The sequence below is a fragment of the Pseudonaja textilis genome, chromosome 2 (assembly GCF_049901715.1).
Source record: "Pseudonaja textilis isolate UNSWEBS1 chromosome 2, rPseTex1.2, whole genome shotgun sequence".
In the NCBI taxonomy this organism is placed as follows: domain Eukaryota; kingdom Metazoa; phylum Chordata; class Lepidosauria; order Squamata; family Elapidae; genus Pseudonaja; species Pseudonaja textilis.
This window is the reverse complement of record NC_141991.1, coordinates 54292656-54307716: the sequence shown is the minus strand read 5'-3', so window position 1 is coordinate 54307716 and position 15061 is coordinate 54292656. Positions and strand designations below refer to the sequence as shown.

Below are 15061 nucleotides of genomic sequence, written 5' to 3'. Positions count from 1 at the left end.
ATACAAAAGAAACTGGTTGATGTCTCACAGGGAGCATACAAATAACAGACCAAAAGAATGACATGGATAACTTTTCTATATTGGATTTACAAAACAGACTTGTTAAATCTCTGAAAATTTTTATGAGAAGGGATAAAAAATAATAATCAAGTGCTAAGACAGTTGAAAGGACTAAAAATTAAGATTGACAAAAATAAAAGGAAAGAATATAAAGTTATTCCTGGGTTATTTGATCAAAATTAAAATAAACATGTTATAATCTGTGGTAGCCCTTAAATAGACTTTTACTGATCAAGACTGAACAACAAAGTTTAAGGAATTGTTTATAGATAAGAGATGCAACATGGGAAGAATATAATAAGTTACCAAATTGTTTATACTTGTGATAAAGGGAGAAGCCACCTCTTTGTACATTTTTTCTTTTTCTTTACTGTATTCTTACTTTTCCTTTCTTTTTTTCTTTTCTGTGCTTCTATTTTTTCTTTTATTTTTTATTCATTTCATCTTTTTAATTGTCATTTTTAATAAAATTACTATTAAATTACTATTAGTATTAAAATTACTATTTTATGCAAACAAACATGAAACACTTCTAAGATAATGATAATTTCAGTTAGAAAGCTAGAACATTCATATATTCTTCTATAAGATGTAGGTTGGCTGAATTTTTTAAAAAATAAATGAAACTTTGTGCATGGATTGCTTCTGTCAAGTGATGTGATTTTTACTGATTTCTCAGGTAAGACCAAAGTGCCTAATTGAGAAGGGAGAGTGTTTTCAAGCCATGAGAATAGTAATAGCATTTAGACTTATATATTGCTTTATAGTGTTTTACAGCCCTCTCTAAGCGGTTTACCGAGTCAGCATATTGCCCCCAACAATTTGGGTCCTCATTTTACCCACCTCGGAAGGATGGAAGGCTGAGTCAACCTTGAGCCTGGTGGGATTCAATCTGCCAAATTGCAGTAAGAGTAACTTGCAGTACTGCACTCTAACCACTGTGCCACCAAGGCTCCCTATGCTGGAAAATGGGTGAATCTTTAACATTCAATCTTTACTAAAAAGCTACAGGAGTTCTTGTGAAAATGATGCAGCATGTTTGTTTCATTTTGAAAATGACAATCAACAGAGGTCTTGAAGGATTAGTGTGGTCTACCTGCCTCTTAAAGAAGAATGAAACTGCTTGCATATTATTATGCACAATAAAGTAATTCTTGAGATGTATTCCAAAATAAAGTCACAATGAATGTAAGTAGTTTTAAATACTCTGAATCATCCAGCAAGTCAAATGTCAAGAAAGGCTTGCAAAACTGCATCCCTTTCTTAAGGAAGGTTTATTTATTTATTTATTATTTGTATTTACTTTATGTTTATTTATTAATTAAATTCTTATGCAGCTCATCTCTCCTATAAGGTGACTCTAGGCAACTTATTCTGGGTGTAAAATGCCTGTTGTAGTTGTTCCAAGGAAATGGGGCATGAAGAAGCCAAAATGGCTACTGAATTATCTGCAACAACCACACTGGGGAGATAGGGATTCAGGACTGGACTCCAAGGATTTTTCTGGCATTAAAATGAAGCTTACTGAGTACATAAAGTTTGAAGTATGCTATTTTACAGGGAAAAGCATCAGCCTCTTATTCTGCATACTGAAATAGACCAGATTCAAGGTATGTGTTCACCTGACCTTGCACTGGTTACTTTGTAAGAAATCTGCAGATATTCTTGGTCAATTCTAAATTATATGGGTAACAAGCACACTCTAGCAGATGATGTCAGAACAGAGAACATTTTTGGTGGTCCAAAGTTCCTTATTAAAAATATAGTTTTATTCAGTTGCACTAGCTGTTGAGAAAAAAAGGCAGAAGTCAGAAAATTGCCTTAAAACTTCAGAGAGTAAATATAGCTCTCAAGTTGAAATCAAAGGTAACAGCTTGTGCAGCAAAAAAAAAGCAGACTGAATCTGAACAATGGATGATGAATTGAGAATCCAATGTCTGCCTGAGGTGAAAGGTGGACTTAAAAGTTGGAATTTAAAGCAGCACCCACTGTGAGACCAGAATTGCAAATTTGGGAATAATTTGGTAGTTAAAAATAGGCAATTCCAAGAAATACTGTACATTTTCATAAAGCAGGGCTTCTCCCAGAACAATGTATTATAAAAAAAACCCAACACTATATAATTGACTTTATGTAAATTAAAGGCATACTTTCTACTTTCTGGTAAGTCACATATTTTAATCTATATATCACTAAAACTAGAAGCATTAGATGGATAAATGGGAAAAATTAGTATTTGAGAATCTATCACATATAAAGCACTAATTAACAAAACTAAATGCTTGTTAAGATTAATTTATAGCACAGGTCTGGCACTTCCGGTTTGTCGGCTTCGGTGACAGCAGGGATTCGCCTTCTCTGCGATCCCTGCTGTGCTAGCCGCCTTGGTGCCTCCGATCCTGATGGATTTGGAGGCTAAGGCTGCCCTGTTGGGGCAGCTGAAGAAAGGGGGGATCCAGACGGGGGTGAGGGGCATCGCAAAAACCCCCTCCAGCCGGCAATAACCCCCTTCTCTCAAGACGGTGCAGCGGTGGTCTTTTATGGCCACCATAAAGAAGCCGGCAATTGGATAAAGAATGCGCAGGAGGGAGAAGGAGTTTTTTTTTTAAGAAAGTTTTTTCTTGGTCGAACTGGGACCTTAAGGACATATTTAACACCTGGGAAAGTAATGACTTGGAAGCTATAATGTTCCCGATTGATGTTCTCAGCTGCGAAGAAAAGTGACGAAAAGGGGAAGTTACTCTCCCTTCCTTATGGAATTAACAAATGGACAAGGGAAACCAGCCTTTTGATAGAAGGTAAAACCTAAACTCCTTTGTTATAAGTGGGAAGGGAGAGGCTTGGGAAAACAAATTTTTACTCTAAGACTTTGCTGGAGGAGATGCCTTGAAGATAAAGAGAATAGAAATTAATTCTAAGAAAGACTTAAAGCACAGATTGGACGTTTTTTCTTTCCCTAATTTGACTTCACCCCTAGAAGAGAAATTGTAAAAAGAAGAAGCTTGTACTCTGCCTGGACTGTTTGATGACTGTGGGACTTTGGGACTTTGGGGAACTGTTTTAAGTTTGGAAATAACTGATTGGTTTAAGAAGAGGATACAGAAAGAGAAGAAGAAACAGTTTAAAATGGCTCTATCTCTTGATGAACTAAAAAAACAATATTTAAAAATAAAGAAAGAAGGCAAAGATGTTATGGGAGAAGCCCTTTGTTTCCTAGATATGGCGCTTGTCATGTGTCAGCAAATTAAACAACAGCTGGAAGAAGCCGAGGAAGAAGAAGCCATTTTTAATGAACTAAACGGTGTGACTAAGAAAGAAAGGAGAAAGAGAGGAGCGAAAAGGAAGGACTTAAGAAATAAAAAAATGTTTATGAAAGAGAAAAAGAAGATGCAAAAACAACAGAATGTTAGAAAGCAAAAGGAAAGAGGAATGCAACAGAAAGGGGAAATCAAGAAGGCAGAGGTTTGGAGAGGAGGGGGTAAAAAGTTTAGGCGGGCTAAGAAGGAAAGGGAAAAGGGGGAAAAAAGTTACAAAGGTATAAGACAAGATAGAGGAAAGGAAATTTTTTTTAGGGATAATGGGTAATATAAGGGATTTTTTTTTTAAAAAAAAGGGGGATTCTACAAAGTACACATGATTATTGTAATAGTGGTATTTGTATTATAAGTAGATAATCAGAACTTTTAAAGATCTAATAAAAGACTAAAATATCAAGGTATAACTTTAAAAGGTTTAATAATGAATGATAATAAGTTTTAATAAAATACTAAAGGGAATGTTTAAAATATTAGTTTGAATATAGAGTTTAATGGATTAATGTGTTGATTGTTATGGATTTATTATTGTAGTATTGGTTTCTGAAATAGTAGAATGTACTAAGCAGAATCTGATTGGGATTTAGGTGTTATTTTAAATTTTAATTTAGGGGAATGATAGAAAGGCATCATACTCCGATTAGTGATTCCAGGGGAAACTATTCTTTCTTAAATTGGAAATGAGACAGATGTAAATGGAGAAATGGACAAAAGATATAAAAATATTTTTCTTTAAAGCAAGATTAAATATATAAAACAGAATTAAGATGAGGCAAAGGTGGAGAGGAGTTATATAATAGATATAGAATGGTAAATAAGAAGGGTAATGGTATATAAGAAGAGCATGAATTCAGTTGAAGTCCATACAAAAAGAGGTAATTTGGGGCCAAGTTACTTTCTAGAAGAAAGTTTTATGTTTTTATGTCTATGTCTTATGTGTGTGTGTTTAAGTAAGAATTAAATAATAAAACCTCGGAGGAAGACTAGATGAGAATAATTATAAACAAGCCAGAGGAAAATATAAAGTTGATGACTGGATAGCAGATAAATCAGAAAGGAAATATGATTGAATAATGATTAAAGAGAAACAATGTGGAATTTGGTAAAGGGAATTTACGTGTTTATATGGAAATGGGGTAAATTATAAGTACGTGATATAAAGCAATATGTTACCTGCCTTGTAAGGATCTACAATGGAAAGAGGTTTTATGTTTTTAATGTTTAATGATGTTTTGTTTTGTTTGTTTGTTTGTAAAATCAATAAAACTTGTTTAAAAAAAAAAGATTAATTTATAGCACAGGTCTGATGGATTTTGTGCTGCTCCACAAAACCTGGCAACATTATATGATGTTGCACAATCAGTATCTTGAAGCAGCAGGGAGGTGTAAAAATTTATGCCCTCTGGGGGGCACCATTATACAGTAATGGTGAGATGAAGCTACTATGAATGTCTCTGTGGGCGTGGCCTGGTGGGCATGGCAGGGGAAGGATAATTCCCATTCCTTCCCCACCCCACTAACCAGCTTTCCAGTTCTGTTCTCCTGTGCAGGGCAACAAAAGAAGACCCAGTCGATCAGCTGGGACTCGGGGGGCAGAGAATGGATGGGGACGGGACCAGTCAGAGGTGGTATTTTCTAGTTCTCTGAACTACTCAAAATTTCTGCTAATGGTTCTCCAGAACTGGTCAGAACCTGCTGAATACCACCTCTGCATTGTTCCTCTGCATATGGAATTCTCCTGTATAAGATTCAAGGACAACTGAGAGGAGGGCATGACATCATGCCAGATGGTTAGATATCCCACGGTTATTTATGTATGTCATGGGAGAGGCAGAGTACCTGCTGGATTCATTGGCAATAAAGGTTGTGTACCTAGTTGGAACCAACTGGCACTCAACATCTACTACACATTGATTAATGAGTTCTTTGGCCTGATCATATCCAATGCTAAGTAGAAGGTCTGGAGAGAACCCAAAGTTGAGATTTTAGTTACCACTGCCTTTTCCATGTGGACTGAAAATCATCCCTCACAGTTAACAGATCAAGCCCAAGGGGAAAAAGGATAGTTTGAGCCAATAGTTGGTCACCCACAGTCTAGTTTTTACTTTATGAGGCCTGTTTCCAATCTCAGAGTGGATCAAAGAGATATTTGGGGACTTGAAAGTCCAGTCTTAGATACTTGGATTGAACAAGTTCTAATGGACCAAAATTGGAGAAGATGCCCTTTTGGGCACCATAATGTAGTCTGGTACATGATGATGTAATTTCTCTTGGGCAGTATGCATTCCACTCATTTTAATTTCCCATTGGCCCTAATATGTAGGTTGAGGGGAAAGCAGAAAGAATAACTATGCTCACCTACAATTCCTTCATTTTTTAATTAATGCCTAAGCAGATCTGGATTAATTATAGTTATTCTGATGAGCCACTTCAAATTTCATTAGGCAATCCTCATCTCTATTCACTGAACTAGCCAAGTAAGCCTCTCTTATTATCTATGGCAGGAATGTCAAAATTATGGCACACAGGCTGGATGCTTCACATGCAGGCCACACCTACTCCAGCTCTGCAAAGGGAAAAAAACATCACAAAACATTGTGTGACGGCAATGTGATGCCATGGGTTCAAAATATATTATAGAAGACTGTGGCTTTCAATGTAAGAGGAATAAATGACAAAAAGCATAAATAATGAATGAGTTGAAAGAAAAAAAAATAGGCAGAAGATCTGAAGAGAAGGGAAATGTAAGGTTAATTATGCATGGAAGAACTAAAATATTTATTAAAATGTATGAACTGGTGTCATCCTCATTGTTGTATATGAAAATGAAAACAGAAATATGTAGAGTGCTGGTAATTGCATGTCAGGCTCCAGTGACAATGGAAGAACCAGGGATAAGTTCTGAGATCACAATCACAACACTCTGTTCTGATTGTGCAATTATTCTGTTAGGTGGCATGAATGGTTGGTTGAAAACATAACAAGGAAGTATAGAAAACACAATTTGTTTGCTAGAAATATGGAAAGAATAAGAATCTAGATTGCTTAGAGCAGAGTTGCACAACCTTTCTAGCTTTGTGGACCAGTTGGGGGGGGGGTATGGATCTGCATGGGGGGTGGGCAAGTGCGCATGTGCATGCAGCTCCATTTGCATGAGCGGCACATCTGCATACCTGTCACTCACACAAATAAAGCCCGTGCACACAGGCTAATCTGCTGCTTGCCCAGGTGGGGATGTACATGCATACACAGTAGCCCGCCACTTCCGTGACCCGGTTCCAAAGATCTTAAGGTCTGGTGGTGGGCCGTGGCCCATGGATTGGGCACCACTGCCTTACAGAATATCTGATTACCAAAAGGTCCATTTCAAATACATGGTTTAACCACAGAGCCATACCATATATAGGGCAAAGGAATGAATATAAACTTAACAGCAAAATTTAAGGTTAAACGTTTGTAGTGATGTGGCTACAGGAAACTGAGCTTGTTCTTTATGGGAAACCCATTAATCACAAATATAAATTCATCTTGGTCAGTTTATAGACAAAAGATACAATGCAAGTTTCCCCGATTTCAATTTTGTTCTCTTTACTATTTTTTTTTTTAAAATGGCAGTCAGTAATACCTGATTTTCACTAGACTGCAGATGGATAAAGCAGTCTTCAGAAGCACTGTAACAATACTAAACTAGATTAGAGCTCAAAAATTATGCAGGAAATGTTGTTTTACCATCTGGAAACATTCACAATTTTAAAAATTCATTATTTTCTTCGAATATATATTTATCATTCATTCATACATTGTAATCGATAGTTTAAAAGTTAATTGTACAGGAAATTATCAACTTACAACTACTATTGGGGCCAGAATTTCCATTGCTGAGCAAGGCAATTGTTATGTAAGTTATACCCAATTTTATTACCTTGTTTGCAGTGGGGGTTAAAGACTCTGCAACCGTTAAGTGAATCATCCAGTTATTAGGTGAATCTGGCTTCTCCCATTTACTTTACTTGCTAGAAGTTGGCTGGGTAGGTTGCAAAAGGTTTATATGAACCCAGCATTGGAATCATATAAAACCTTTGTAATACATGCCAGTTGCCAGGCACTGAAATTTTGATCATGGGAAGTTGCAATGGTTATAAGTGCAAGGACTGATTGTAAGTTATTTTTGTAGTGCCATTGTAACCTCAACTATTCACTGAATGAATAATTGTAAGTTGAGGACTACCTTTAGTTATGGAATCAGTACATTCAAAATGCAACACAAACACCTGGAGGAATGTTAGCATTTCAAAAGACAACTAGTTCATTTCCTATTTTTCTTACAGATAGATGAAAAAAGTTTGTTATGCCAAAAACAGGCTGAATATTAGGAAGATAGTGTGTGACAGACTATATAACCTGTGCTGATGCAATGGAAAACTATCAGGTAAATCTAAAAAAAACCACTTTAAAAGATAAATACAGTGACAAGTATATTTTCAATGAAGGAAGGCCATTTGCTTGGGCAGAAATAAGCTATTTAATGGATAATGGATGATGGGTTTTATTGACAATGACTGCACAGAGACCCTCTTCTAAAACTGTCAAATACAATCTTTCTCCTCTACTCCTTTAGTTGCAGAAAATGAAGTCCAAGAGATTATTTGTCTCAATGACAAACCACTTCAATAGATTCTATTGAAATATACCGTATTCAAATTGATTTCTCCAGCATACTTTGCAATAATGTGAACCATTTTAAACACAATGCCTGCTAATTTGTTTAATTTTATGAAAGAGCTTCAGCAGGACATTCTTCAAATAGAATTTTACTAAATTATTATTTTGATTTTTTTTTTAAAAAAGCATAGGGTATGTTTAATGTTGTCTGAGAATCACCTTCTTTTCTAAGTTGAATTTCCTACTGCAGTGCAGGAGTTATTTGTAATAACAGCCTGTAAATGATTTGTCGGGAGAGTCCTTCCCTTTATGGCAATCTATTACAGTACACTTCAACCACTTCTTTGGATTACACAGAATGCTGCAGTGGTAAAAAAGCATGGAAATCTGCCTTAATTTTTCAGATTCATAACAGTCCACTGACCTCATTAGAGTCTGTAGGATCCTAGATCCTGTTCTACAGAATGACTTTCCATAACACACTGAGAGACAGCAGTGTAAAGTTTGGTTATATTTGTGCTGATGACAGTGAAATTAACTGTCAATATTATGGGTTGCTCTTGCATGACATTCATGATTATTTAAATAAATTCTACTACTCCATCTTTTTATTTTTTTAAAAAAAATTCAATATATTTTACCTGCGTGGATCAGTTGAAAGGCTCTTTCTTGTTTCCAAGGAAGTCCTGAGATAGTTGTAAAAAAATACAAGAATATTAAACATATAATATTAGATAAACTTATGAAAATATTCTTACACAAATTATCCATCAATTGTAAAATATATTTTAAAATACTAAAATTAATTTTAAATAAAAGCTTTAACATATAAAAGGTCACAAAAAGTATTAGTTTAACATCATTTTTATGAATATCTGAAATCTGAAGTATTTAAAATTAATGAATCTATATTGTCATTTTATAATGACATTCAGATATATACTTGCATTATTGCTATATTTTATCTAGTCTATTTGACTGATAACTAGCATATTTCTCTTTGTTTACATGTTGCTCCCCAAATCTTCAATTTCAGCAGAAACACTTAGCATGTCCTAACATAAAGATCTCTACTAATTAAGGCAATATAAACAATTTGAAAGCAGAAAGTAGAAAGTTATCTATACATGAGTAAAGATGCCGTAAGGAGATATATATGAGCTACAGATTATGTCTTTATATAATGTTAAATCTGAAGATTTTTATTGTATCCCATAATTTCACACGTACCAACTCTCTTGTTGCAATTAATTTCTGAGAAGAAGCCTTATATACATAAACCAAGTGTTTTAGAATCATTCTTTTTATTAATATGTTGCTAAAATGTTGCATCTATTACCTTCACTCTTGATATTTTTATTAAATGGTTAAAAATGCAATTATCTTTTCTTTCACCACAGGAACAGATGGATCTTTATAGATCAGCTGCTTTAAAGCCTGGTATTTCATTTTAGTTTAGAAGGGGAAATCTGTTTTGCATGGTTCAGTTGAAAGACTGGACCTGAACTAGGAGCACATAATTTAGCTAACTCTCACTTGTAAGATGATCAAAACATTGTAATCATACAGACAGCTGTCAAATACTCTTATGCAGATGCATATAAATATACCAGTTTACAGATTTTGTTTAAATGCACCTACTCACATAAAACATGTTCACACATTTACAAGTTTTTTTCATAAATAGTTTAAATTAGGATAAACATTCATACCATCTCATCTGAAAACTACCGGTAGTGAACAGTTGTATTTTGTGAGCATGAAATCATTTTTCTTAGTTGTTCCTTCTACAGTCTTTTCAAATTCAATGAAAACATTCCCAGAATTGATTGTAAGAGAACCAAAGGTCAGAGTAGCAATACAAAGACAAGAGATAAAAGATAAAACTTGCCTACTCATTTGCCTTAATATTTTGAATCATTGGAAAATGAAAATGAAAGGTGTTTCTTATTCTGGAGAGACAATTTTAATGTGCAAATTATTATTATAGGCAAACCTTGACTTACAACTGTAATGGAGCATTATGGTTGTAAGTTATGACAGTCACAAAGGGGGTCACCCACAGGATGGACCCGATTTTACGAACTTTTCTTGTAGTGGTCACTAAGTGAATGACCACAGTCATTAAGCCAACCCATGGTCATTAAGTGAACACTTCGGTTATTAAGCAAACTACATTGTATGTAGTTATAGGCTGTTTTTGAAAAAAAAAACCCCCAAAACAAATTAAACACTGGTTTTCAGCAAAAAATGTAATAAATTGTGATTATATGATTGTGGGCAGGTGTGGGATTCTACCAGGTCGAACCGGATCAGGTGAACCCCTTGTTCCCGTGTTCAGGTCACTCTGAACTGGTTCACTGCAATGAGGAAGTGGGCCCAGCCACCTGCCCCTGTTCTTTCCTGTGCTTTATGCCTTTGTTTAGAGTACAGCTGATTCGCATGGCAGAGCTGTTTGCCGCACCTCTGCTGTTTTCTTCACAGAGAAGCTGTTGAAGGTAAGTATGGTCTTACCTTTTTTAAAATGCAGAGTGTGTGTTTGGCATGAACGCGCGATCACCGAACCAGTTGTTATACCGGTGGAATCCCACCCCTGATTGTGGGATGTTGCAAACAGCTGTAAATGCAAGCCAGTTGCTGACTACCAACATGTGCTCATGTGATGGGAGGAGGGGGGCATCATAACTAGGTTATAAATAGTTGGGCAGTTTGTTGTAACTTTGAATGGTCACTAGGCAACCAGTCGTAAGTCAAAAAATATGTGTACCTGGTATTTACTGGTTATCTCTTTGGCCAGGACAACCATCTTCCTTTTCTGTTGATACATATTATATCTGTTTTTAATTTTGTACATTGCCTAGAGTCATCGACCAATTGATTGGACTTAAAATGTAAATTATACATAAAAAAGAAATAAATATCCCTCATGGAAACATGTAGCCTACTTCAATATGGAGCATCACCTTGTGAAAAAAGCCACATTACAAATGAACACTTTCCAACTAGTCAGTTCTGGTTCTTTTAATTTTTGGTATTCTGGCACTTTCTTTCTTTCTTTCTTTCTTTCTTTCTTTCTTTCTTTCTTTCTTTCTTTCTTTCTTTCTTTCTTTCTTTCTTTCTTTCTTTCTTTCTTTCTAAATAGTACCCTTCTAAAATGAGAGAAATTAAACCTCTTTCTAAAAAAGAACAAGGGTGTCTACCATAAAAGTCAGTTAATACTGTACGCCTATGACAGATTGCAATGAGGTTGAGAGTGAAGGAAGTCTCTAGACACAAACAATCAGCAGATGGGACAGATTGTTACAGGCTTATCAAAGAAATGGATTCAGTGTCCGTCACACAAACAGTCTGGAAAGAGTAAAATCAAAAGCTTTCAAGAAACCTGTTTTGATGAAGGAGGACAAGAAGGATTCTTGCTTTCCCTGATCCTGCTTTGAAGGTAAGACTTGAAAATGCCCCTAGCTTAGGAAACAATTGCAGGACCAGAAGCAAAAAGAAAGCAGCTTTGACTTAAAGGCAAAAGAGTCCTCTCTCAGCCAGGTTGGTACTTCAATTGAATTTTCAATTAAACACATACCCCAATCTCATCTCCAAAATCTTATTTCATTTCCGAACAACATTTAACATAATAGCATAATTTGAATTCTAAACAACAATGAATGCGCCAAGATTGAACAATTCTGAACTAAATGCATAACTAAATAGAACTGCATGTTTAGTCTTAGGAACAGAAGGAGTAGAGGGTGTCATGATAGCAGCCTTCCAATATCTGAGGAGCTGTCACAAAGAAGTTGGGGTCAACCTATTTGCCAAAGAATCTAAGGGTAGGACAAAACGGATGGAAGTGACATACAACCAAGAACTAAGGAGAAATGTCCTGACAATGAGATCAATTAATCAGTGGAAGAGATTGAACAGCCATTTGTCTGGAATACTACAGGGTCTCCTGCTTAAAAGAGGGTTGGGCTAGAAAACTTTCAAGGTCCTTTCCAACTCTGCTATTCTGTGTAAAAAGGGGCACTAAAATTTTAAATTCATAGCAGTCCAAAGCCTGCAAAATATTTAATTCTATTTTAGGAAAAACATATTCCAAAACATCTTGTAGCTAACAAACTAAAAATGTCATTTTAAATGCTCAAGTATTTTTGCTTCTTTTTGTTTGCTTTCACTGATCCAGGAGGAGCTAATAATTATGATCTTGCAATTCTTTGTTAGCATGAGACTTGGGAATTGAAAAGAGTGAACCTAGTTTACTTGCAGATAAGTCTTGTCTGCAGTATAACATATAAAATTATAAATGAAACTGTACTAAGAATACTCTAGATTGCTTCTACAATATTTAAACATCTTTCTGCCATCCTCATTAAATGGTACTTTATATAATGAAGATATGTAAATTAGATACTAAATTGGACTGATTAGCTGATCACCTCTGTAGAACCTTTACTGTGACACTATGCAATTTTTATAAAACCTGTGAAAATTAGACACAGATATAAAAATAAGCATTTGCTCTTTAAGAAGCAAAAGAAGAACTCTTAATTCTGGGCTGATTTTGTTTTTGGAAGGGAGACCAAAAGACATCCTAGGGCTGTAGGTTAGTGTAGTATATTATAAACCATTCTGTCAGAAGGCAGTAGCAAATTATTTTTATATATTTTCCAAGAAAATTAAGTGGCTATAGTCACAAAATTAGCATAATGAGCTTTACTCAAAGGACACATTATTTTATTTATATAATTGAAGTTTCTCTTTCAAGAACAACTTTACTGATAGAAGAAAACAGCTTTTCTGATAGACCATTTATCTTGAAACGAGACTTTATCTGTGTGAAGCATAACCCAGTAGCCAAACTCTCTCTGCAGAAAGTGTACTTTCACATCTTAAGGTATATTTTTGCTAAAGTATGATGTTGCCTTGATAGGTTAATGACATAAAAAGTTACAAAAACCAGAACAAAGGCAGGACATCTGCTTGAAATATTACAGCAAGTAGTTTTAAGACAAAACAGCTAGCATCTCAGTGGAACATGATTTCACAAGCACATTTTAGCTAAAATATCTCATGACACAGAGATTTAACTGTCAACAGATGTGTTTAAAGAACCAGGTCTGCCTCAAGAATATAACCAAGACCAAGTTGCAACATATAAAATAAGCTCAAAATAGAATTCCTACTAATACGATGGTTTTCATTACAAATGATGGCATTTTAGCATAGCTAAATTGATGTACTTTCCAATGTTGTCCATTTATCTACCTGATGACTCATAAATGGAAAAAATATGGAAAATGATATGTGTATCACCTTTTTATATTTGGTTTTATAGTTCTACTTCAAAATTTTGAAAAATTATTGGTCATCTTAATATAAAGAAAGCCACGGACAAAAAACACAGATGTCCTATTAATCTCATACTGAAATTAAGTCTGAATCATAGCATTTTCAAGCTTCCCTCTCTATTGTCAACAATTAGTCAGAACTATTTGGATAAAAAAGCAAGGTTTATAAATAGCATCCTATGCTATCTATAGCATCCCATGATACTATCTTTCTTTGGCTGTGTAACCCATTGCCCATTGCTGTGCTGAATCATTGATTGATTAAAGCTATTGTCCATGTGACTCAGACAGACCGATCTGCATTTATTTCTTCAAAGAAAGGCATGACAAACCTCTTCATACTGATGCCAAAATATATGGATTTGACTATAAAGTCACCAGAACTCTAGCTTGACTTGAAGGAGATTTTACATTCTAGTTGTTTCCTTACCTCAGAATAAGTTAAGACATATAATCATGGACTTGAAATAAATCATAACAATTATTTAGTTCAACTCTCTATAGCACTATGTAAAAAACAACAACCCAATGAAATCACATTTAAAAGATAACCATTCAGCTACTTCTCATAAGCCTATAAAGACAGAGAATCCACAACCTCTGTAAACTATCCTACTACTAAGCAAACTTGTTATATTTTTTCCCTCATGTTTAAATGAAAAATCTGGGTTGCCGTCATTTATACTTATTATTTTTTGCTTCTGTGGGAAAGAAAATTATTTCTGACTAATTCCCCACAGAGGCATTCTGTCAGTCAATATCAGTAAAAATGCTGATATTATGTCTTCTCTGTTTTCTTTTATCCAGATTGACTATCACAAGTTCCCTAAGGCATAACCTCAAATCCCTGTATCATCCAAGCTGCCCTCTTCTGGACCTATTCTAACTTGTGAATACCTTTCTGGAGATGTAGTGCACACAATCATACATAGCACCGTAGGTGTAGTCTCAACAGCCCAGTGTAAAGGAGAATAGGATGTTTTATTCACATAGTTGCTTTTTTCCTTAAAATTATATGGAGTTAGGGTCCTCCAATTCAGAGCTCCAACAACCATCTAATCGAGATTATTTCACAATAAAGCTGTGCAACATTTCTTTCCTCAATTTCTCAGCTTTAAAGGAGTCTGTTCTTTAAAGGAGTCATATATTTTCCCAGGCTTGCACTATAGTCATGTTGACTCAGAAAAATACCCATTTTAATTAAGAAGGCTCTAAAGAAGTTGCAAAGAAATTTAATTGTGTCATTATCTTCTTTATGCCCCTTTGATTCAAACTTGTATTTCCAAAGCTAATACAGCTACCATGTGGGTTCCAGGAAAAAACAACAACAGTTTCTTAAGGAACAGTTTATAGGTACAAGTAAATGTCCATGCCTAGTTTGGTTCCACACACTCCAGAAATGTTTCAGATTGATGTTATCTAGATCCAGAATTACATTAGAAAAACAGAGTTCTGTTCTCTCTCAGCCTAGCCAAGGAACACACAATGGCTATTTGCCCTCCCATTTTTCAGCAAAATAGGATAAAATTTGCAGGAACATCAACTTATGTAGGGAAGGTGCAAGTTAAATTTAATAGTAACCAATAAGAGGTTTTCAAGTTATAGATCTTTTAAGCCTGTATTTTTTTAAAAGGATACATTTATAGTTTTACTGTACTGGAGGAACTTATGATTTGCATTGAC

General features: G+C 35.0%; 1 protein-coding gene across 10 annotated transcripts in view; it reads right to left on the bottom strand.

Annotated features, from left to right (window-relative positions):
- The window catches only part of IQSEC1 (IQ motif and Sec7 domain ArfGEF 1), a 321447-nt gene that overhangs the window by 155118 nt on the left and 151268 nt on the right, over nucleotides 1-15061 (bottom strand). For 7 of the 10 annotated variants that reach the window (XM_087923921.1, XM_087923923.1, XM_087923922.1 and 4 more), the window contains one exon: nucleotides 8678-8722. The exons of the other annotated variants lie outside the window; for them this stretch is intronic. In XM_087923921.1, coding sequence (XP_087780047.1) covers nucleotides 8678-8722 — 45 coding nt within the window. The remainder of the gene's footprint in view (nucleotides 1-8677; nucleotides 8723-15061) is intronic. 10 annotated transcript variants of the gene reach the window in all.